The following is a 23734-nucleotide window of genomic DNA, read 5'->3' on the forward strand; positions in this document are numbered from 1 at the left end:
AGAAACTGAGCGGCGAATGCACAGCGCATAAAGGTCTGAGCCGTGTGGAGATAAGAGACGGTGCGCGCGAGCGACGAGTGACGAGCGCGGTTGTTGGCAGAGTAGAAGTGCCGCCCCCCCCCCCCTCGTTCCCTCCGGCGCTGGCTTCCCGCTTCCTTGCTTGCGCGTGGGAGATTGAGTGCGTCCGCTCTCCGTATAGCGCGTGTCCCCGCACGCTTCCGCTCGGGCATACGGCGCGCGGCGAAGATTTTATCTATAGGGAACCTCACGGCGACGGCATCGGCGACGGCAGAAATCCGGTTGAAGTGTCCATATAATTGCTATCGCAATAAAATAATCCGGAGTCTCCCACTATGGCGTGGCTCCTAATTATATCGTGGTTTGGGTACGTAAATTCTCAGAATTTAATTTATACATGTTTTACGTCAGCCAAAAAATTCAGTGCCATTCCACAAGGTGGATTACCAGCGAAGCTGTGTATGTGGTGATTGACCCTTGCTCCGGTGAAACGTTCCAAGTTTATGGAATCGGGGACTACATGGACGGTTCGCATGTCTTTCCGCCTCGCGGTCCTGGCGGGCAGCACGCTTGCGCTTGGCGTGCGCAGCCCGCTCATCGTCAGTGGTCTCCTTCCGCCGCCGCCGCGCTCATTCCCTTTTATTGCGATAGCAATTATATGGACACTTCAACCGGATTTCTGCCGTCGCCGTGACGTTCCGGATAGATTCCAAGGGCAATAAAATCATCGCCGCGCGCCGCATGCGCGAGCGAACGCGTGCGGGGGGCGCGCGCTATCACGCAGAGCGAACGCACGGCGGAAAGCAAACGCGACCGTCGCGCGAAAGGCCGTGGGGGTATGGGAGGTAGGCGGGGCGGCGCTGTGCTCCGGCACCAAAGGCGTATCTTGCCACTCAATCTCCCACGCGAAAGCAAGAAAGCGGGTAGGCAGCGCGGGAAGGAGGGAGGGGGGCAGCTTCTCCTCTGCCAACAACTTCTCTGCACTTTGCCCTGCGTTGGCGGTCGCCCGCACCGTCTATTACCTCCACATGGCTCTGGCCTTTGTATGCGCTGTGCATTCGCTGCTCAGTTTCCGTTGAAGCGATAGACCGCGCGAGCCTTCGCCCGCTGCGGCGTTTTGACAGTCGTTGTCTGCGGTCAGTGTGATCTATTCACGTTTGCTTGTGCGCGCTGACACCACGATTGTTAATTCAGTTAGTAAGCGAATGTGTCCACGTTTATGCAGCCGATGAAACCACTATCCCTACTCCGAATAGCTCTCTACTAATTTGCTATCGCAATCGATGCTTCGCCTTTCGGGCGAAACTGCGACATTTTTTCTGTTCACGTCGTCGTTCTTGATAGGCATGTTGTTCTTCAGACGGTACAACACGCGGCCTGCCCATTTCACAGAGCAGAACTGAGGAAAGAAGCCTACGTAGAGCATGGCGCCAGGAACTAATTTGTCGGTCAACATACACGGGTTGTATTAGCTCGTTTGCTGGTACTTGCCTATACAGTCAAACCTCGATGTAACGAACCTCGATTTAACGAAATTTGCGATGTAACGAAGTATTTTGATCTCCCGATGTTGGTTCCATTGAAAACCGTGTATTTATTTTTTTTTCGCGATTTAACGAAGTTTTCAACCATTTCAAGCATGTACTTGGCGCCTTTTATGGCTAGTAAATCTAGCAGAGAACTGTGAAAATGTCGGCCGAGGCCAAAGTTATTTCAAGCGTCCTTCCGAATGAACGGTTGCGCGGTAAAAAGGCCGTCAAAGCGCGCGCGCTCCGGGACGCGGTAGGCGGGAAACGCCGCTGCGCCATTTGTCATGTTGGTAAACAAGTTGCGGAGGCGGGGCTCGCAGCGCTGACGATTTCTTCTGCATAAGGGGAAATCGAGGTAACGTGATTCGCGGTAAGGTGAACGCAAGTGAACGAGTGGTGGCGTGATCAAGCGCGCGCTAGGCGAGGGGGCAGGAACGCGCGCCTATTTGCCTTCTCGTCGCGGACGACCATGCGCGGGACACGCGCCGTATCTTGGAGGTAATCTCACTGCGGCAAGTGCAAACTCCGAGCCGAAACGGTTCGTGCCTTGGTGCGCATTGGGTTCGCGCGCGTCTGGTGTTGGCGGTCGCGTAATCCCAAGTTTGCGAGACACGGTGCGCAGCGTTCGCTCGCGTTGCGACAGTGAGACTGTGGCCATCGAGTGAGATCTGTTAATGTTTGCCTGAGCGCTCGCGAGCAGCAACAGCAGCGGCGGCGTCTACGCCAAACTCGAGAGAGTAAGGCAAAGAAAGATTTGCTTTAAAGCTACGTAATAAAATATTCACATATGTGAACACTTTGCGTGATTTCTTCTCTTATAAAATACAAATTTCCGGTGGCATGCTGAAGCGATTGTTTCGTGCCCCATGACGTAATACACATGAGAAGAGACTATTCCCCAGCCAGAGTTAGCTGATATGGTAAGCACGCGCACCATATTGCAGCGCGACGCAACATGAAAGATTCGTTGTTTTCTGCTCGGTGGTGGTTAATCCTCGCGAAGCTTGTGTCAGCTGCGGAGACGAAGAAGAAGCGCCTCTCGGTAGAAAAAGGTTCTTCCCATCGAGAGATTCCTATTAATGTTTAACCTCGACATTTTTTACGCCGCACTGCTTATTCTGACGTGCATGCATCTCCACTTGTGCTCTGGTAAGTGCTGCGTGCTTCGATTTGACGTGGGTTCCGATATTATTGTCACCCACAGCGGTGTTCGTCGATATCCCACGAACAATTTCGCGTACATTGATATCTTTCTAGTAAAGCAAGTTTTCGAGAAATGTTCTGTGGCGATTACTTGCTCAAAGCAGCAGGTATATGTGCAATGCAATGTAATTAGACTGATCATTTTGAGGAAACTGTTAGACCACAAGACGGCAGCTAGGAAAAGAAAATGGGAGTGCGCACATTGGCCAAATGATAACAAAGTAATCTGCGTGGCAGTTCCCGGGCACTTGACAAGAGTGAGTGTAACTTTTAGTAATGGCATAAAACGAAGCACCCAAGGTGCCCCCCGCGAATGGTAGAGCGCCAAAGCGATCCTGGAAAAACTAATGCAAGAAATTACTTTGACGGCCGCTGTGGAATAGCGACACAGGTCTTTTTTGCTGGCAGAACCAATTCGCCTATACATGACTGTTAGGCTGACGTGCTATCGCAAGACCTGACGTAAGCCGCATCGCACTCAGAACCGTGTTAGGTCTTGGAGAAAAGCAGCACACTGAATGGAGCACGCACGGACAGAAGAAACACACGGACGAGCGCTGACTCGCACCTGACGCTTTATTGAAAACACGTGAACTTATATACATATGTTATCGAAAACCCAAAATGGAAGGAAAACAAACAGCACTCCTTCGATGAACCGCTATCGACAGACGTGCAGAGTGAAGACGTATCACCATCTCAAAGTTTACCACGTGACGCGAAGGAAACCGTACAAGTGTAATAACACCATGGAACAAATTATTGTGGTAAACACCTGTCAAGTACCAAAACACGGCCTTGCCTGCTCGAAGCAGTGCGCCACTTCACCTTGCAACGAAGCCAAACGGAAAGCAGGCTCTTAGCACAGCAGCAATGTTCACAGCGCTCTTAGCAGGCTTTAAGCGCCGTTCGGTCCTGGACTGAAAATGATTTTCAAAGATGCGAAAGCGTTATATACGATTCGGGCTTGTCGGTAAACCTAATAATATGTAACAGGCATCGTGTTGCCAGAGTTATTACTGCGGTGATCTGTTGTGCAACAAGATATGATGTTTGCAAGTGTCCCTTTTTGTATAGGCCGTGCGCTGAACGCCTTCGTGCGCCACTACGAGCCGCTCTCGTACGACCCTGTGGACGTGCACGGCCGAGCAACCCGCTGGAAGCGCTCGGCGTCCCGTGGTGTCCAGGAACAGAGCGTCGAGGTTGCCTTCAGAGCTCTCGAGAGGCAGGTGTCCAAACAAGAGATAGAGTCAGCATTTCTTCTGTGGGGGTACACGATGCAAGACTGAAGAAACGACGCGATAAACTGAGACCTGCAAGAAGCGCAGTTGCGTCTCAGTTCATCACGACCAGTTTTTCATCGCAGCGCAGTGGTGTTCAGTCATGTTTAAGAATCAATTGGCCCACTACAGCGCATCGTTGGACGATATGGGGTTTGCTAGAGCAACAACTGATTTCTTTGGCAGTGTTTATCGACATAGCATACCTTGCTCTAGACAGGGGTGATCCAGGCAAGCCTATATAGGGAGATAGGAGGGGGGGGGGGGGGGGGGTTGCAAGGAGTATACGTGTTTTCAAAGAGTAAGGTGAGGGCTAGGAAAATGAAAGTATTCAAAAGCAGTGATTAGTCATGATACTGAGTTGGGTGGGGAGTGTGCAGCAGGTTCTTGGAAATTGAGGTGACTAATAAAAAAAAGTTAGGAACTCTGCCGGGTCAGCAGGTGGTGTCAATCCGGTGGGCATAATTTTCGAAGAAAGTGAGAAGTACGCAGAGATATGCCTTGGGCCAGTGTGAGAACTACATAAAAAATATTAGTTGTGTAAAAAATCACCCAATTAAGAGTCAAATATGCCAATGGTAAAAGAAATCAGTGAGTAAAGATACATGACTTGTTGAAGATTACGAGAGAAAAAAAAAGATTAACCAAATATAATCATATTAAATGGAGAAAAAAATAACGTTCAATAAAGGATGACAATAAATTAAATATTAGTAAATAAAACAATGAATAATAATATAAACAAAAGCAACAACGGCAATAAAAATGATAACAATTAACAGTAATATGTAGCGTTCCTTGTAAATGCAACTAAAGGAAACATAGCTTAATACCGTCGGATGGTTCCCGCCATTTTATTCTAACTAAAGCTGCCCTCCTTGTCCTCCTCTTCTTGCTTCCCCTTGGTTCTTCTTTCGTGGTTTAAGTGCAGCGCACTTCAACCTCCCTTTCCCTCTTTGTTCACACTTCCGTGTAGTTACTGAACACATTTCCGACGGAGCCACACTCTTCTTTACCCGAGGCTCCAGATACCATATTAGAGAGTTTTAGAATAGGGGCCCCAAAGAAATAGCGTCGACACCACTGCGCATGCGTGAGACGCAAACTGCGTTTGGGTTTTGCGTCGGGCACGCTATTTCACCGATTTAGCGGGAGCCCCAAAAGCTGCCCCAAAAGCTTTGCGTTAACAAACATGGCGGCATCCATCGAAGAAACGGCTCTCCGAGTACCAAACTGGGCTTGATTCGTGGTAACGCGTGAAGTTCGTAAGCTAGGAGAAGTGACTGCGGTTATCGCTTTCTCTCAACTAACGTTTGTAATGAAGATTCATTCGTTAGACGCCGCTGATTCCGAATTCTATTATCGATTTCAAGGCTCGTTAGCCTAACGTAGATTCGCTTGGCTTGTGAAGGCACGTAAAGTTAGTTACTCAAAATTAAGCGCAACAAATCGCTTGCTGCTAATAGAATAACCTCTCAATTGTAATTAAACGCAAAACCACGGAAGTCAAAATTACTCTTCTTATCATAAAATTGTATAGTTTATTTTAATATTTATGATAGTTTTTCTTTGACACCGTAGTGGCGCTGCAAGCGCAAAACGCTATTCGCAAACGCAAAGCCCTATTCTAAAACACTTCACTCCTGTATGCCCCAACGCTAACACCCGCAAAGCTCTTTGGGGCCCCAAACTTTTGGAGCCCCTATTCTAAAACTCTCTATTGTTTTAAAGATACTGTGCTGTGACGCAGTCTTTACCACAGGAAAGGGTCCTTGAAATTTCGCATTTGAAGTCCCAACGCCTTTTCTTATTAGGACCTTGTCATCAAGCTCTATGTGTGGTTTTTCGTCCTTGCGCCTTCTGTCGAAGTTTCTCTTCATGCGTTGTTTGTAGATATGCTCCTTTTGTGCGCTTTTATTTGTTTCGGTAAGTTGGAACTTGCCAAGGATACCCGGTTCGCTATCCGCAGGAAGTGTCGGCGTGACTCCTGAGGCGGCAAAAAGAGGGCTGCACCCCAAGCCACTTGTGCATGAACGGTTATGGTGCCTTACAGCCGCCTCTATAGGCAGCATTTCCACCTACCCGCAAACTTTGGGTACATACTTATAAATTGCTTCACATCTCGCATGGCATGCTCCGCAAGGCCGTTTGCGGCGGGGTGGTAGTGCGAACAAAATTTGATAGTCATGCCATTATCTCGAGTCCACTTCGCTAGTTTAGCATTACAGAAGGAAAGTCCAGTGTCACACACTATGGTCTTCGTATGTCTAACACATTCGTCTTGAAGAACAATGATACTGTGGGTGTCTTCCTTTGCTGCCTTCGCCGTAATCATTCTGGTGCATTCGTCTATGCAAAGTAGAAACGCTTGCGTTTCCTTTACACCTTCACCCGCTTTCATTAGCTCCGCAAAATCCAAGTGAATGACTTCAAAGGGGACTCGCGAATGCTGCGGGATTATCATGATGTCTGTCGTCTGCATGTCTGTACATTGTTTACTTGACATGTGTGACATGTCCGTACGTAGTTGCTAATCTATTCTTTCATACTTGGCCATGTAAACCGCTTCAGTAGCTTGTTGTATGCGCGCCAAAACCCATCATGGCCACCTGACTCTGGAGTATCATGGTAAAGGTGAAGGATCGTCTAGCCTTATAGTTTTGTCATTAGTATAGCGAATAGATTCCACAGCCTCTTTGAAGCATTAATACCTGTTGGTTGCAGTGTGTTGAACTTGTGTATAAAACATTGCTCTTTATTTTCTGCCTCTGCAAGAACGACAGTATGAATGAAAGAAAAAATATAAAGTTTATTTCTTCGATGTTGTGACCTGGCAGGTTGAAATGTTCAGTGACTGCTTCGTGGCTGTTTCATGCGACGTCTGTTTGATATGACACTCGCGGGCTCACAGAGCTTCCGTAATGGAAGTAAAAATCGATCATACGAGGTTTCCTCGCAATTTTGAGAAGCTCAGAAGCATAGCAAGCACATGCGGCATTAAGATGCATTGTATATGTGCACCGGCAAGTGCACACCTCTTAAGTCTGGCACCGACACGCACTGCTGCTAACGTTAGCGCTGCTGCATCTTTGTTACGTCGCTGTCCATGGTTTGTGTGTGTGCGAACAGCTGACTGAAATCTTCTCAAGGTAACTGCGCAGAAAGAGACTCGAAGGCACTTATTGTAGGGGAGCAGTCCTTGTCATAAAGTGTGGGTGACATCAAGCTCGTTTTACTACACTGCGGCAATGGCTTGGACACTTCAGTTGACATCTAATCGGGAGTACGATGCACAAATTCTTGTGTTCTGTGCCTCGTTTCCCTCTGTGTCACAATACCGTCTGCTGTCTCGAGCGCAGTGTCGTCTCAGAGCATGCCGTATAGCGTCCACTCGAATGCGACTTGAATGCCTAGTCTTAGGCTCACGCAGATGCATGTACATCTACATTTGTTCAACGACCTCTTAATCGTATCTGTAGCGTGTGCCGAGCAGACAACGCCGGTTGTTTGAAGCATGCAACTTGGTCCAAGATGATAACGGCGCCCTTCTGCTTTCTGCAGGGATTTCAGATTGCGGCTAGTGCGCGACCGGTCTTCGTTCTCGGACGACTTTTCACTGGTAACGAACAATGGCCCCGTTGACGTCAACCTTGACCACCTCTACTCCGGCCACGTCGTCGGTGAGAGCATGAAAGAGCATGCGCTTATTCTTTTCATGATGATAATGTAAAATTATCTATTAGTGGACCTTTTGTAGCAAGAAATAGCTAGAGCGCTTGTCATTGCTGTTGAATGAGATAGCAGGGATATCGCGTGTTCGATCACATCACCGCGTGTCAGTCGGTGAGCTAAGATGAGATCTCATCTCAGCTACAATTACTCCGGTCCACTCTGCCTAAACCGCGGATCACAAGTTCTTTATAATTCCAACGTATGTGATGAATTAGCAAGGCACTAACAAAAGTGGTATCCCGCATACGACGAATTACAGGACATTCGGGAATAGTGTCACTACACTGTCCACGCATCGTGTATTTCGCCAGTCAGCGCAGAAGGGAATGTTTAGATGTTCTTGGAGCATTAATCGAACTTGATGTTTTTATTGGCAAGTGACAATTTCTCCTACCAAGACTTACACTGAACTATGCATACGCCGATGGTATTGTCACGTAGAAGTGATGGTGAAGAAAACAGTCGGAAAGCTGTCTATGACGAAACTGATTCTTTATTGGGCGAACATGTGCCCACAAAAGGAAGCTACACTCGAAGCACAACACAGTTGGCGATCGTCGAAATCTGATCAGCGGCGAAATGCGTCGGCTTTTATACATGAGTAATCGAAGGTTCCAAAGTAATCCCTGGTCCCCGCGTGTCTTCCAAAAGTACTAGACAATTCGCGTCGCTCATGCGATCAGATACATAAGCGTCGGGGACAACATAAAAAGTTGTCGCAGTTTCACCTGAAAGGCGAAGCATCAATTGCGATAGCAAACTTGTAGAGAGCTAGCTATACGGAGTAATGATATTAGCTTTATCAGCTGTATAAACTTGGACATGCAGCAGCATCGGCAACACGCAGAACTGTTGTCGACGCCATCGGCGTTTTGCCCGCGTTCGCTCAAAATGAGTGCGGCGTTGGTGACTGTTGCCGGAGCCTCTGATATAAATAGACACTTGGTGCCGCAGCTAAACGTCGCCTCCCTTCCCTCCCCCTCCCCCACGGCCTCTCGCGCGTCGGAAGAAGGCGCGTTTGCTCTACATATATGGTGATTGTAAAGGAGAAAAGAGACGCCTACTTCTGCAGCCCTTAAGCGAGCACGGCGCAGAACGCGCGTTTGTTCTCCGCCGTGCGTTCACTCCCCGTGAAAGACGCGCCCCTCGCGCCCTTTCACTCGCACATACAGCGTTCGGCGCGCGGCGACGATTTCATCTCCATATGACGTCATACGGAACCTCACGGCGACGGCGACGCCGACGGCAGAAATCTGCTTTTGAGTGTCCATATAATTCCTATCGCAATAAAACGGATAGAAGCATCGATAACGTTCGAGAAACTTCCGGTACATGCAGGCGCGTCCTGCGCCTAACGATAACGTTTAACATGTGTTAGCCGGTTAAAAGTAAAGTCCCTATATAAGAAAAGTACTGCCATCTACTCTTTCCTCCGCCGCCTCCTCTCCTAAAGCGCTTGCTTATTTCTTTACTTTTTGCTTGCGAAAGCCAAGTCGACTGTGGCGCACCTAGAAAGTCCACGTTGAAGCTTTCAGGCCGGGCGCGCGCCGCCGCCGCCGCCGGCGACTGCGGCTGCGCAGAGGACTTTCAACATGGTTCTGAGGTGGAAAAAAAGAAAATATAAAGAAGTGAAAAGCGCGCGCTATCATCGTCCAATCGGAGATACAGGAGAGAGAGAAGCGGCGTTTATCAAAGGATGGCGGTACTTTTCTTATATAGGGACTTTAGTTAAAAGCGGTCACCGGTGCAAGATAAACAAGTACACGAATGGATATCACCCTGTGGATGAATCGCGGCTCGGCAGGACACTTTAAGCATTTATTTATTTATTTATTTATTTATTTATTTATTTATTTATTTATTTATTTATTTATTTATTTATTTATTTATTTATTTATTTATTTATTTATTTATTTATTTATTTATTTATTTATTTATTTCACACATTTTCAAGGCCCGAAGGCGTTACAGAAGGAGTGGAGTCAAAAACAAAAAATAATGCAGTAAAATACAAACAAGAAATATTAACAAATGGCATTCTGAACAGCGGTCTTGAAGTTGGTAGGGTCGGTTATGAGTGCGACTCATGCGGAAAGCCGATTCCATACCCTGCAACGTGCCCTATACGGCACCCATTACGTTGCTACTCACATTATCTTGAGAGGGTCCTCCGCCAAATCGGAACGGCTGCTAGTCCACAGCCAACGATGGCAACCGCCATATATAAAACGCAGACAAGGGCCTAACGCAATTTGGCCCTTGGAACACCACATCCAGCGTTATGGCGGTGGCTGTTAATCACCTTCTGAAACAAGGCGAGCAGGTTATTGGCATACTCCGTCGCATTTTGACTTCCTCTCGCGGGCTGAAAAAGAAACACGTATCCAGACTTTACGACGCCCTTTGTGTACCACGTCGGCTGCCATCTTCCCGTACTCACACGGCAGCAGAAGAAGTTCCACCAGTGCCCATCTCACACTCGACGTTAATGCGATGAGCATTGAAGCAATGTAGCGACACACCGTATTTCACCGACACACCGACGTTTCCCATTTCCATGTCCTTACTCCCCAACCCTGGGTGGCTGATTGCGGCCATCTGACTTTGGGAGCAAGTATTCCTGGCAGCGTGCATCATGTGCGCTGTCTGCACTGAGACCAGCTGCTCGACGTTTACTTTCTCCCGGCGTGCCCCAGGATCCCTGGACGAAAGCCACGTGGTGGGCGCCATCATGGACGGCGTGTTCGTGGGCCGCATTGCAGTGCTGGGCGAAGAGTACCACGTGGAGCGCGCCAGTCGGTTCTTCCCCTCCGCCAACGGGTCCTCCTCGCCTGCTTTCCACTCGGTGCTCTACTCCGCTCGAGACGTTCTCACTCCTGGCGGAGGAGGCCCGCTCTGCGGTCTGCACGGCACCGCTGAACAAGCTATGCACACGCTACGGAGCCGATACCGACGCGGTACTCAACACGCCAGGGTGTGCTTTCTTTTTTTTAATGCGTTAGCATTAGGAGTGTCAAAATAGAAAAAATGCAGCCAGTTCCGCTAAGTGAAATCTGTCGAAACAGGGGAGCTGTCGTCGTTCTGTTTCTACGGTTGTCGTGTATGTTTCTTTTTTCCCCTGTGGTAGTCTTCGTTTTAGACCGAAGGAACGACCACATCTCCGCTGTTTCGACAGATTTCACTTCGTGGAACTGGCTGCATTTTATTTGTGAGACATGGACATCAAGGTAGCATAAAAAACGCTTTTATTCACTGTTTAATCCCTCCTATTGCTTCGGTTTTCGCAGGTGTCACGTCGGGTGCTTTTTGCCCTTTACAAGCACGGCCTTGTGATCGCTGTGATAAACGGTCAGTGGACGCCGCTCTCGCCGAGCGGCGTCCATCGTGCGAAAAGCGCGCGGCGCAAATACCTGTTATTATACCCCGGCGCCTCTCCTCCTCCTCCTCCCCGTCGCGCGCTCAGATTGGTCGGCTCCCATCCTCCCGGCGACCGGAAGGAGAGGAGCCCTCCCGGGTCACATGATCTCTCCGGCTCTGCTCCTGCGAGACGGCGCCGTCATCGACGGCGCACGCTCGACTAAGAACAGCTCCGCTGTTAACAAGTGCGGGTATCCGGTCACGTGGTAAAGATGGGATAGTTTAGAAGAGCGTTTATATATATATATATATATATATATATATATATATATATATATATATATATATATATATATAAATTGATACGGAACAGCTGCCACAGTGTGGCTGCACTGAAGCGGATACCCTGCGCCGACTCAGCGCTGAACACCGTTTGCGTGGTCGAACTCAACAAAACGGTGAGACCTTCACGACCTACATTTATGACGTCATCGACCTCTGCAAGCGCATGAATGCGTCCATGACCGAAGCAGATAAGATCAGGCATAGACGATGATGCCTTCCATATGCTCGAGGCCAAGAACCAAACGACGGTTCCTCAAGTAATTGAGCTCTGTCAAAGCTTCGACGAGCTCCACAAACAGCGTCTTTCCAGCCGTCGTACCAGTTTGCAATCCGCAGACCTCTCGGCCGTGGAGCCCTGATGCGTTGGTGCTTATCATTCCGGCTTGCTGCCTCAGATTCAGCAATACATTCGTGAAGAAGTGGCTCGCCAGCTCTCAACACACGCCACGAGCCGCCGGGTATCCCAACATATCACGCTCCTTCCCAACACAGCTGCTACATCTTCTTGTGACTACCTCTTCCGCCAGCCCTCACGATCGATGTGACAACTTAACCCGCATCATTCGTCGTGAGGTCGAGGCAGCTGAACCGGCGGCCACTTCAGTCCCGACATCTGATCCTTCTCCGCTGACGGTCTCCTTGATACATGCCATCGTCCGTCGAGAGTTGTCAAACGTCGGCCTTGATCTAACCTCCGCACCTTCGAGTAGACCAGCTCGTCGAGCTGGTCTACTCGAAGAGGCGGACATTAGACTCCGTTCGTCCGGTGCGCTCTGAACCTCTTTTTTCACCCACGTTCCCACCTCGCTCCTCTTACTACTCTAATGAACAGCGCAACCCGTCCGAATGGCGCACCATGGACGACAAGCCGATATGTTTTCACTGTCAACGCATCGGGCATATCGCTCGCCACTGCCACAGCCGCTGGACATCTACGACACGCTATTCGTCTGACTACTACCCGCGTCCCTCTAGTTCGTCCGTTTCATTCGCTCCTTCTATGATCAACCCTTCATCTGACCCTGCGACACCTCTGATTAGACCCCGCTACTCCCGCTCACCTTCTTCCTCCTGCCGTCAATCTCGTTTGCCTCCGTCACGGCGCGCTCCTTCTCCGACCTATTCGCAGCACCCCCGACTGGAAAACTCGACAGTGCAGCTTATAGAGGTGGAGTTGCATTGACGACATTAGCACGAAATCCTCGCTTGACCTTACCCACAAACCAGAATCCTTTGGACGTTCTTGTTGACAACGTTCCTGTGTGCGCGCTGATTGACACCGGGGTGCATGTGTCCACTATGAATGCTTCTGTTTGCCGTCGGATAAAGAAAGTTCTGAGGCCTGCCCCGAACCGAGCCGTACGAGTCGCCGACGGATGGACTGTCGGTATTGTTGGCATGTGCTCTGCCCGACTCACTATCGCTGAGAGAAACACCGTCGTGCTCTTCACCGTCATCGAACATTGCCCTCATGAACTCATTCTCGGTCTGGATTTTCTCGCCACTCATTCTGCCCTCATTGACTTTTCGGCCGGCTCACTTCACTCTTCTTGCCGACCCTGTGGACCCGCCTCAAAGCTGTTTAAGCTGAATGGATTCTATTCGCCTCCCTCCTAATCTCTGACACACGTCGACGTGTTTTCCACACCAGCTGTTGTACCTGACGGCAATTACATGGTCGCACCAATTCCAGCCGTTATGCTTACACATGGTGTTACCGTTCCGCACACTCTGCTGACAATTACTGGCAACCGTACCTGCATTCCCCTTGTCAATTTCGCGCTAACCGCGCAAGTCCTTCCACAAGGGATCTCACTCGCTGAAATTAGCGCTCTGCAGGATGATCAGGTCGAGCCCTTCACCGTCGAAGATTGTTGCAGCTCAGCCCATCCCGCGACGTCGTCCCACGGCAGTGGCGTCGACATTGAAAAGATGGTATCCTCTGACCTTACACCTGCTCAAGCTGAAGCCCTCTGCCGCGTTATTGAAGGCTATCGCGAGATTTTTACTTTGACAATTGACCCTTATGCCAAACGTCCTTCGTGACCCATCGCATAAATACTGGAGATGCGAACACTATTCACCGACGTCCATATCGTGTTTCCGCGTCGGAACGAGCAGTTATCCAGCAGATTCTCGAAAAGGACATTATCGAGCTTTCCTGTAGTCCCTGGGCTTCTCCCGTCGTACTTGTCAAAGACAAGAATGGCAAAAAGAAGAAGACTGCATTCGTTATCCCTGACGGCCTTTAACAGCTCAAGGTGATGCCTTTCGGTGACGCCAGCCGATTTTTATCACCCGCCGAGCGCAATTATTCAATCACCGAGCGCGAGTGCCTCGCTCTTGCGTGGGCCGTTACGGACGCCACTTCTGTGTCATCACTGATCACCACGCTCTCTGCTGGCTATCCTCGTTCAAGGACCCCACGGGACGACTCACTCGCTGGGCTTTACGCCTACGAGAATATACCTTCTCCGTGGTATATAAGACGGGACGCTTGCACCAGGATGCCATTTGTTTGTGCCGCTACCCCGTCGACGAACCAGTTGATGCGGACGCCATCGCTTCCGTTTTCTCTGTGTCACAGTTGCTTCAAATCGGCAACGAGCAACGCCGCGATCCTTCGTTACGAGCCCTCATCGACCGGCTGGAGTCAACGCATGGTGACGCCTCTCTCCGCATGTTTCTCATCAAGCGGGGACATTATAACGTCGTAATTTTGATCCCCATGGCCCTGACCTTCTGCTCGTCACCCCATCACACCTGCGTTCGACTGTCATCTGCCAACTTCACGACGTTCCCTTGGCTGGGCACTTGGGCGTCTCGCGCACATACGACCGTGTACGCCGTCGCTTCTTTTGGCGGTGTCTCGCCCGCTCCGTGCGGCATTACGATGCCGCTTGTGAGCCCTGTCAGCGCCAGAAGAAGCCTTCCGCGCTTCCAGCTGGATGTCTCCAGCGAATCGACGTCCCGCCCGAACCCTTTTTCCACGTTGGTTTAGACCTTCTTGGGCCGTTTCCTCTCTCGGGCTCCGGAAAGAAATGAGTCGCCGTCGCTTCCGATTACGCTACGCGGTACGCAATCACAAGAGCCCTCCAGACAAGTTGCGCTACTGACGTCGCTGGCTTTCTACTCTACGACATCATTTTAGTGCACAGTGCTCCGCGCCAAGTACTAACAGACCATGGCCGTAGCTTTCTCTCGGCAGTCGTCGAAGACATCCTCCGCTCCTGCTCGACAAAGCACAAGTTCAGCACGTCATACCACCCACCGCCCAACCGCCTCACAGAGCGCCTCAACCGGACCATCACCGACATGCTTTCAAAGTACGTTGCGACCAACCACCACGACTGGGATCTTCATTTACCATATGTGACGTTCGCGTATAATTCATCGCGTCACGACACCGCCGGCTATTTGCCTTTCTATCTCCTAGTATATTTACTTTTATGTACCGTTATTGCTTTCTGCTGCATAGCTGTGCTTGTTTTTGTTTTGTTTTCGGGGTGATGGGGCTCGTCAAGCTGCTTCTATGTAGCTTTTCCCCGTCATACCCAACCACAAATGCACATTTCTCATGTACCATGTAGTTGAATAAACTCAAACTCAACTCAACTATATGACCGAGAACCCGCGTTGCCCTTGGACACCTTGCTGCCCCCACCCGCACGTTCTGCCACTGAATACGCCTGCGACGCGATCGCACGCGCCGACCACGGGCGGAAGCTCGCCCGCACCTGTCTAGAGGCCTCACAGGAGCATCAGAGACGCCTCTATAATTGCCACCATCGCAACGTGCACTTTTCTCCGTGTTCTCTGGGGCTTCTCTGGTCACCCAACCGCCGTGTGGGTTTTTCCGAAAATCTGCTGTCGCGTTACACTGGTCCATACCGTGTGGTGCGACAAATAACCGATGTCACATATGAAATCATCGCCGCCGACCCCTCAGCGTCGTCGTCAGCTGCAAGTGTCATCGTTCACCTAGCGAGACTAAAGCCATATCGCACCTTTCACCGCGGATGTATAGCTTAGGCACCGGGACGGTGTTTCTACTGCCGGGGGTGATGATACGGAACAGCCGCCACAGTGTGGCTGCACCGAAGAGGACGACGTGTTCACGCTTGATATAGCGTGGCCATCTTGGCCTACGTTGGTTTCCGTGTAAATAAATTGTAAATAGCTGTGGGCATCAGCTACACGTAACAGTATACAGGGTGATCAAAGTTAAGTTGACATTTTTTTTAATTAGGCGCTGAGACGTACGTGAAGACCACCTCTACAGTAGGGTTATGTGGCGAGAGGGACACAATGTGATATGATGATTATCGCTGTTAGCAGTGCAATTAACAAAAAATGAATAATTAACTTTTGAGTGGCTGTAGTACAAGCACGTTTGTATTGAAAAGTTAGAGACAGTCGTGTTTCTACAGAGTTCTACTTGGCAGAATTATTCTTTGAGTTATCAAACTGCAAAGTTTAATTGTCGTTCGTATGATGACGCATGCAAGACAGTCATTCATCTCAATTATCATCTCACTTTGTGTCCCCCTCGCCACATAACCCTACTGTAGAGGTGGTATTCACGTACGTCTCGGCGCCTAAAAAAACCCTGTCAACTTAACTTTGATCACCCTGGATATATATATATATATATATATATATATATATATATATATATATATATATGTCGAAGCCGGACATGTGACGAGTGAATGTGGTTCTGCGCTGCGGCCAGTAACAAAAAGTGCGAAATTTCCAACGTCACATATTTTAGCATCACTGTACATATTTTCCCAACAATAGCTCCTGGCGAAAGGGGCTGACGGTGAATGCCGGGAGGCCGCCAACCAACCGTGGATGTTGCTCATGGATCCGGGACATCACAGAGCTGCGACTTAATGCTAACGCATTCCTCTCGCATGTACCGCTCATTCGCCACAGAATTTTATTTCAGGCCTATTTATTTAGAACAGCACTAAAGGCCCTCACCACGAAAGTGAGGGCCCTCAATGGGGGAAAAACTCCTTGTTGCATGCAGGGCCCGCGGCTTTGTCACTCGCACCGCACCATCGCTTGATTACTGTCGAACAAATAATTTTTCAGCAAATGGGTAAGGTTGCCAGGAGGTATTGTTGGAAAAATATGTCCAGTGATGCTAAAATATGTGACTTTAGCATTGGAAATTTCGCCCCTTTTGCTACTGGCCGAAGCGCAGAACCAATGTATTTAGTTGGGTTGATTGTTGAGGTGATTCGATTCTTTATTCTGCATTGGTGCCTGGCGCACGTTCTTTATTGGTGTCTGGGCTACGCAGATGCACCGATCGAAGCGCTCCCTGTCTCCACCCGACCTCGGCGCCGTCGACGGCCGCAACGCTTGGTTTGACGTGTACACGGCCTCGAACGACCAGCGTTTGCAGAATGGCAGGATTCCTTTAGGCGACACTGGGGCTGTCGTGTACAGCCCTTTCCTGGCGAAAGGGGCTCACGGTGAACATTTGATGCCGGGAGGCCGTCAACCCACCGTGGATGTTGCTGGGTACAGCGGTGACACGATGGGGCACCGCACTTTCTTGCAATTTATTTTGTTTATTTGCTACACGCAGCAACTTTTCATGTCCCGGTGAAACTGCGTGCGTGCGTGCGTGCGTGCGTGTGTGTGTGTGTGTGTGTGTGTGTGTGTGTGTGTGTGTGTGTGTGTGTGTGTGTGTGTGTGTGTGTGTGTGTGTGTGTGTGTGTGTGTGTGTGTGTGTGTGTGTGTGTGTGTGTGTGTGTGTGTCAGAGCGTGAGCCCTAAATCCTTAGCGTTATTGACAAATCTAAGCTTTGCATGAACGGCAGTGAGCCACCGTCATTGGAAGGGTCGTCTGTAAGGTGAACAGCAAAGGCGCATTGGTGCACACGCAGTGGTTCTAAGGGAAGCTGAGAAAGAAAGAAGTCTGAGAAAGAAGCGACTCGGAATCGTTTCGCAAGTTCGCCACCACCGCAATCCGTGTTCCGTGCAGGGGCCGCCAGAACGAGCCTCGGCTGAAGCGCGTGTGCAACCTGGAAATCAATGTCGACCACACGCTGTACGGCGCCCTGGTGTCCGACATGAGCGGCGACGAGGTCAAGGCACGGAACGAGCTCACCAACATGATCTCTACGCACACGGCGGCTGCCTCGGAGATGTTCGGCAAAACCGACTTCGGAGGCATCGTCGACATCTCCTTCGCTGTGCAGAAGGTCAAGGTGCGGCCGAACTTTTCATCTTTTCCTTCCGCAGTGCAGCGAGTGAAGTGTCTTTAACCAGCCGCGGACTCAATCGTGGCAACAAAAGTATTTGATCGAGCTGCACCAAGCTCAGCAGCAAGTTGGCTCGGTGGTACGCGTGGATACCCGTTTTGTCAGCAAGATTCCACTGCATGCACAATGAGCACTTTTCGTTTAAAATATAAGAAACACAGATAAAGTAATAACAATAGTTGGCCTAACCTGCCAGTTCTTGCGCTGCATGTCAGCTTATGCACAGCGTGTTCCGCTTGTCTGACGATGAGAATTGCAGTGGGCCAAAACGAAGACCTCCGAGATATTGTGGCGCTGAGTGCGTATCAACAACAGCGCGTTTCGATATTTGAGGCCGTGCAAAACCGTTCTAATTGCAGCATATGGCCTCAGTGTTAGAAGTGCTTTATTGAAGCAGATTTGTACATCACTTCTGAGGAAAGAGGACACCACACACCAAACTATAAACATAGCCGCAGCTACAAACATGGCGTCTGGAACACAGGGATTGTCACTCTGTGTCAAAGCTATGGTTCTTTATGAGGATCCATGCATGTAATTTGTATAAGGCACGCACCACTTTGTAGGCGAAAAAAGCTCATATTTTTAAGCAGGTAGTCGAGCAGTGTATTAGTGCTTTAATTAGCTAGTCTCTTCTGGCGCGCGATTTCGTAAAAGTTCTATTCGAACGTGTGCGTTATGTCCCTACGCTTATTGTATTCGAAAGTTCTATGAACATCTGCATTTGTAAACACATTTATGCATAAGATCCCGTATGCTTGCCAGATCCGTGCTTATATGCACATCTGCTCCCAAGTTGCGTGTGTGATGCATCCCGCCATTTTCACGCTGTATCTTTATATATAGCTATATACGCTGTGTCGACCAAAAGGTGTACCGCGATTACCGAGTGCGTGTTGAAGTTTCCATCAATCTATGACATCTTTTTTTTACTGGGCCCCACAGCGTGAAATGTTCCTGAAATAGAGAGGCGATTCTCTGCGCAGCTGGACGACTGCGAGGGCGTCCTGCGCGAGACGAACCTGTTGTGCCGCGAGAACCTGGACGGCGCCCATCTGCTGTTCGTGTTCTCGCGCACCAACCACGACGGCTTCTGCGCCTCGGTGCTGTGGACGCACCGCGTGCTGCCAGACGGAATGCTGGGAATCGCGTTCGTCGCCGAGCCCGAAGGTGATGCATCTGCATGGGTCCGCCTGCGCTCGGCCATTACAGTAGCTGCATTACACTACACACTGGTGGACAGTATTCGTCTAAACTTTGACCTCCTGGCTTCCAACGACCTTCTTCAAGCTGCATCGCTGATTCTTTGTAAATAGCGATGGCTAGCACCATCCAGATTCTTTTATTAGTTATTCGGCTGTTTCCAAAAAATTATAAATATCAAAATTAGTTACCCACGATGAGTATCCCGGCTCTATATGTCACTTAAGTTTAGCAACACGCATGCTCGAAAGCATTGCGGTAATATATTTGATGTGTGCCTCAAAGTGCTCCAACATATTCGCTTGAAGTTATCCGATAAGGTGAATTTGGTGTGAGTATAAAGCACTTAACTACTCTAAACGAACCCTTCGAGGCTAGCACTAAACAAAATTTGAAGTAATACATAAAGCACACAGACGCTGCTTCGTTTACCAAGCCGTGCGAAATTGTGGGGGAAAAAAATCATGTACTGTACCCCTTAACGACTGTACAGCGCCAGCTTATTCGCGTATGTGGCGTTCTGCATGAACGTTAATTAAATTCTGGGGTTTTGCGTGTCAAAACCATCTGCATGAACTTTATGCGAAAGAAAAATACACTGGCACTCTGCCGTTAGATTATGCTTATAGGGAAGGTTATTTCAGTGCGGGCAGAAGAGACGGTTGTCCGCACTCTGTTAGGTGTGAGCACGATCCTGTAAGGTGTAACCGGTGTATCGAGTGGCCCGAGCTTCTATATGAAGAGAAATACGAACACTCGTGGGAGCAATTTCCCGCTTAAGATCATCGTTCAGAGCACCGGATAGACTTCCCAACCTGCTCCTGGCGGCGCTACGGACAATGTTGAGCAGCGGCGCTCGCAGGAGCAAATGAAAAATTTGGAGGACGCTTAAGCTTCGTCTTTAAGAGTGGAACGCGAGAGCATTAAAAGATCCCTGACTGCGTGGCAGGCTTCCTTTCAACTGCAGCTTTTTTTTTCTCCAACTTCGCCTTCGCGCGCGGCTGCCGAAGAAGCGAGCACCATCTGGATAGTGTTCTTGCAAGGAACTTCGACCGGGGCGCGCCGTTGTATGAATGCTAGAAATGCTGGAAAAGGGGTTTGTGTTTGAGTTTCGGCGTAAGAAAATTATGTTTTCTCGTATACTCAAGGGGGGGGGGGGGGGGGGGGGTTACAATCCGACGCTATCACGTCTGTAGGTTGTGGTTAAGTCGTACTTTACGATTTTTCTGACGCATTTTACTTTGAGAAATTCAATTAAATCACTAACGTCTCTGCGCCACGCGGAGGGCCTGCGTGGTCGGTGTAGTTCGGAATTATTTTCTTGGTCGCGGACGCCGGCGCCAACGCTGACGCCGGATTTTCTGCGACACAGGGCCGTTAACGCTATCGCGTTAAAAAAAGACGCAGTTTCGCCCTAAAGGCGATGCATCAATTGCGATAGAAAATTACTAGAGAGCTATACGGAGTAAGGATAGTAGCTTTATCGGCTGTATAAACTTGGACACATTGGCTTACTAAGCCAATTAACAGCGCATGCATGTCAGCGCGCACAAGCAAACATGAATAGATCACACTCGATGACCGCAGACAGCCACTGTCAAAAATTGGAGGACGCTTAAGATTCGCCTTCGAGAGTGGAACGCGATAGCGTTATCGGGCCCCGTTCGCATCGCATTTTTGTTTCGGTAAGCTTAACCGCAACACAGAACGTGGGAAAGCCAGCTGTTTAGCCCGGCCACGGCGGCAGCATTTCGATGGGAAAAAATTAAATTATGGGGTTTTACGTGCCAAAACCACGATCTGATTATGAGGCACGCCGTAGTGGGGGACTCCGGAAATTTGGACCACCTGGGATTCTTTAACGTGCACCTAAATCTAAGTACACGGGTGTTTTCGCATTTCGCCCCCATCGAAATGCGGCCGCCATGGCCGGGATCCGATCCCGCGGCGAAATGCAGAGAACGCCCGTGTGCTTGCGTTGTAGTGCACGTTAAAGAATCCCAGGTGGTCAAAATTATTCCGGTGCCCTCCACTACGGTGTGCTTTGTAATCAGAACTGGTTTTGGCACGTTAAACCCCAGAGAAAAGAAGAAGGGAAATCAAGCTTACAAAGACCAAGCTTACACCGATCCCATTAAAGTCGGCTTCACTTTTAAACAGAAGTGCATTACTGGGAAGACGTTTTTCCAGGGGCAATATAAGTTCGTCCTATATTAAAATGTGAAGGCTCTAGCACCATTTCTTTATTACTTTATTAATTGTTTGCTATTTCCCCGACGCGTGCGCGTGTCCAAAACGCATTAGGCAGGCGAAGTCCCAATTAGACCTGTCGAGGATGCGAGCGCCATCTGGATAGCATTTTCGCAAGTAAATTACCCGAGCGCGTCATGTCGGTATGGTAGAAATGCTGGAAAAGGGGTTTGTGCTTGAGTTTGCTCGTAACAGAATTATGTTTTCTCAAACATTCAAATTATAATCCGACACCACCATGTCTGTAGGTTGTGGTTAAGTTGTACTCTACCATTTTTCTGACGGATTTCACTGTGAGAAATTCAATTTTTGTTCACCAAAACCCTGCACCACGTGGAAGGCCTGCGCGGTCGGGGTGGTTGGAGATGATCTTTTTCGCCACGGACGCCGACATTCACGTTGACGCCGGAGTTTCTGCGACACGGCGCCCTTAATGCTATCACGTTAAAACGCGGGCTGAGTAAGTGCGCCAGCAGCAGCGAGCGAAGGTTCGTGCGGTCTATCGCTTCAACGGAAACTGAGCGGCGCAAGCACAGCGCATACAAAGGTAGGAGCCGTGTTGCAGATCGCTTTCAAGATACGGTGCGCATGACCACCCGCCGCCACCCAAAGTACAAGTACGCAGATGCTCGCCGAGCAGAAGCCGCATCCCCTCCCTCCCGCGCTGCCTTCCCGCTTTCCGCATTTCGCCTGCGAGATTTCCAGTTCCCCTTGCGCCCGGTCGCAAGATACGCATTGGTGCCGCAGCTAAACGTCGCCTCCCCTCCCTCCCTCCCATCCCCCCACGGCCTTTCGCACGACGGCAGAGGTCGCGTTTGCTCTCCGCCGTGCGTTAGCTCTCCGTGAAAGCGCGCGTCCGTCCCGCGCTTTCACTACAGCATACGGCGCGCTGCGACGATTTGATTGCCCTTGGCCTTTATACGGAACCTCACGGCGACGGCAGAAATCCACTTGGAGTGTCCATATAATTGCTATCGCAATAAAAGTCGCCAGGCAGTATGGTCGAGTAGGCGTTGCTGTGTACGGGAGTACCGGCTGCGACATTGTGTTTCCCGTGCATCTGTCCGCACAAGACTGCCGTTCAGTGCCACAACAGCCTCGAAAACACAAGGGACCGACACCTGCCTGTGAAATTCTACATATTTTCGGGGCAGGTAGTGCAAGAAAGAAAGGAGACAAGCGTGCACCACTGCTGTTTACAGCATATTAACATACGTCGGGCTTGTTCGCTTTCGCACGCCAAAATTGTAATCCTTGTCACGCAGTCAGTAGAGGGGGCCCTCGTGTTTAACAGCGGTCCATTATTAAAGGCTACACTGGCGCTCGTAGCCTTGGTTGGGCACCACCGTTGAGCGCAGGTGCAGCGAGTGGCGTGATGATGCGAATCACTGCATGGTAAAACAAAAATCAAGAAAGAGATTCATCAAATTCTAAAAAAGCGCGAAGAAACTCACGTGGAAAGCCGCAGCACAAGTTCCAAAAGAGGCGATTTTGCCATCGTGTCCCACGACACAACGACTGTGACGTTCCTGAAGTGTCTAAACCCACGATTAATTTGTACCCCTGTAACTCGGGGACACTTTAGAGCGCTGTCGAGTTCAATCCGGATCGGGTGGTTCTACACGGGCACTTCCGATCCGGATCAGTAGATCGCGGTCGTAGGATGTAGTCCGCGCCGTAATGCTGAGTGAGCTCAACCAACTCGATCCGGATTGTTGGACCATGCAACAACTACTACTCTTGATCGCGATCGAAAGTTCCCGTACGTGTTTCACCGATATTAAAACGACCGAGAGGCAAAGCGATTCAAGCCGCCGTTGTACTCCTCTCCCAACACTACTAAGATACCACACAGTACGGTCCGCATTGTTTTTAGAAATAGACCATACCTAATCATACGCATGTCCTGAAGCGCTTAACATCTTGCAACTTGCTACAACAGAAATGCTACCGATCAAGCGCGCGCCGTCAAATAAACACGAAAAAGCACAATGTGCGTCGCACGCTCAAATCAGCCGACACTCAATGCGTCGAGGTAGAGCTGCTGCGATATTCTCGTCGTCACGAGCAAAATGTCATGACTGAGCTACAAGGCGAAGCAACAATGCTGCCGTGAATAATAGCAAGCATCGAGTAAAACGGCAAACTTTCGCATTCCGGCTTACTTGATTCTGCAGACCGCGGTTATCCATGCCTGCCTGCGTTCCTTTTCATCATATTTAACCCTTTACTCGTGAAACTGCAGAACGTGACAGGCCGCTTCATGCGCCGGGTGTTTTTGTCACTGCAGCGGCTGTTCACCACGCAAAACTACCAGGCACCTTGACTGCATAACTGCTGAACTATCGCAAACAACGGCGACGCGAGGAGCAATTTTGTAAAGATCGCGGGCATGGCGAGTACGGTGCGGGCGACCTAATGCATGGTGCCGCCTCTCTGCGCCAGGGGAAGGAGTGGCGCTGGCATCCGTCGGCAAACTAAGAGGCGCGTGCTCGATGTCTGTTTTTGTTACCAGCACTCACCGCGGCACGAAG

The 23734-nt window shown here is 49.8% G+C and overlaps 1 protein-coding gene across 1 annotated transcript; it reads left to right on the top strand.

Moving 5' to 3' along the window:
- Nucleotides 1-2674: 2674 nt before the first annotated feature.
- Nucleotides 2675-23526, top strand: LOC119432845 (disintegrin and metalloproteinase domain-containing protein 10). The gene is made up of 8 exons (XM_049658414.1): nucleotides 2675-2696; nucleotides 3828-3975; nucleotides 7592-7710; nucleotides 10459-10736; nucleotides 16779-17002; nucleotides 17468-17693; nucleotides 18734-18958; nucleotides 23446-23526. The coding sequence occupies exons 1-8, from the start codon at nucleotides 2675-2677 to the stop codon at nucleotides 23524-23526; spliced, it is 1323 nt and encodes a 440-aa protein (XP_049514371.1).
- Nucleotides 23527-23734: the final 208 nt, after the last annotated feature.

The sequence above is a fragment of the Dermacentor silvarum genome, chromosome 11 (genome assembly GCF_013339745.2).
Source record: "Dermacentor silvarum isolate Dsil-2018 chromosome 11, BIME_Dsil_1.4, whole genome shotgun sequence".
Classification (NCBI taxonomy): Eukaryota; Metazoa; Arthropoda; class Arachnida; order Ixodida; family Ixodidae; genus Dermacentor; species Dermacentor silvarum.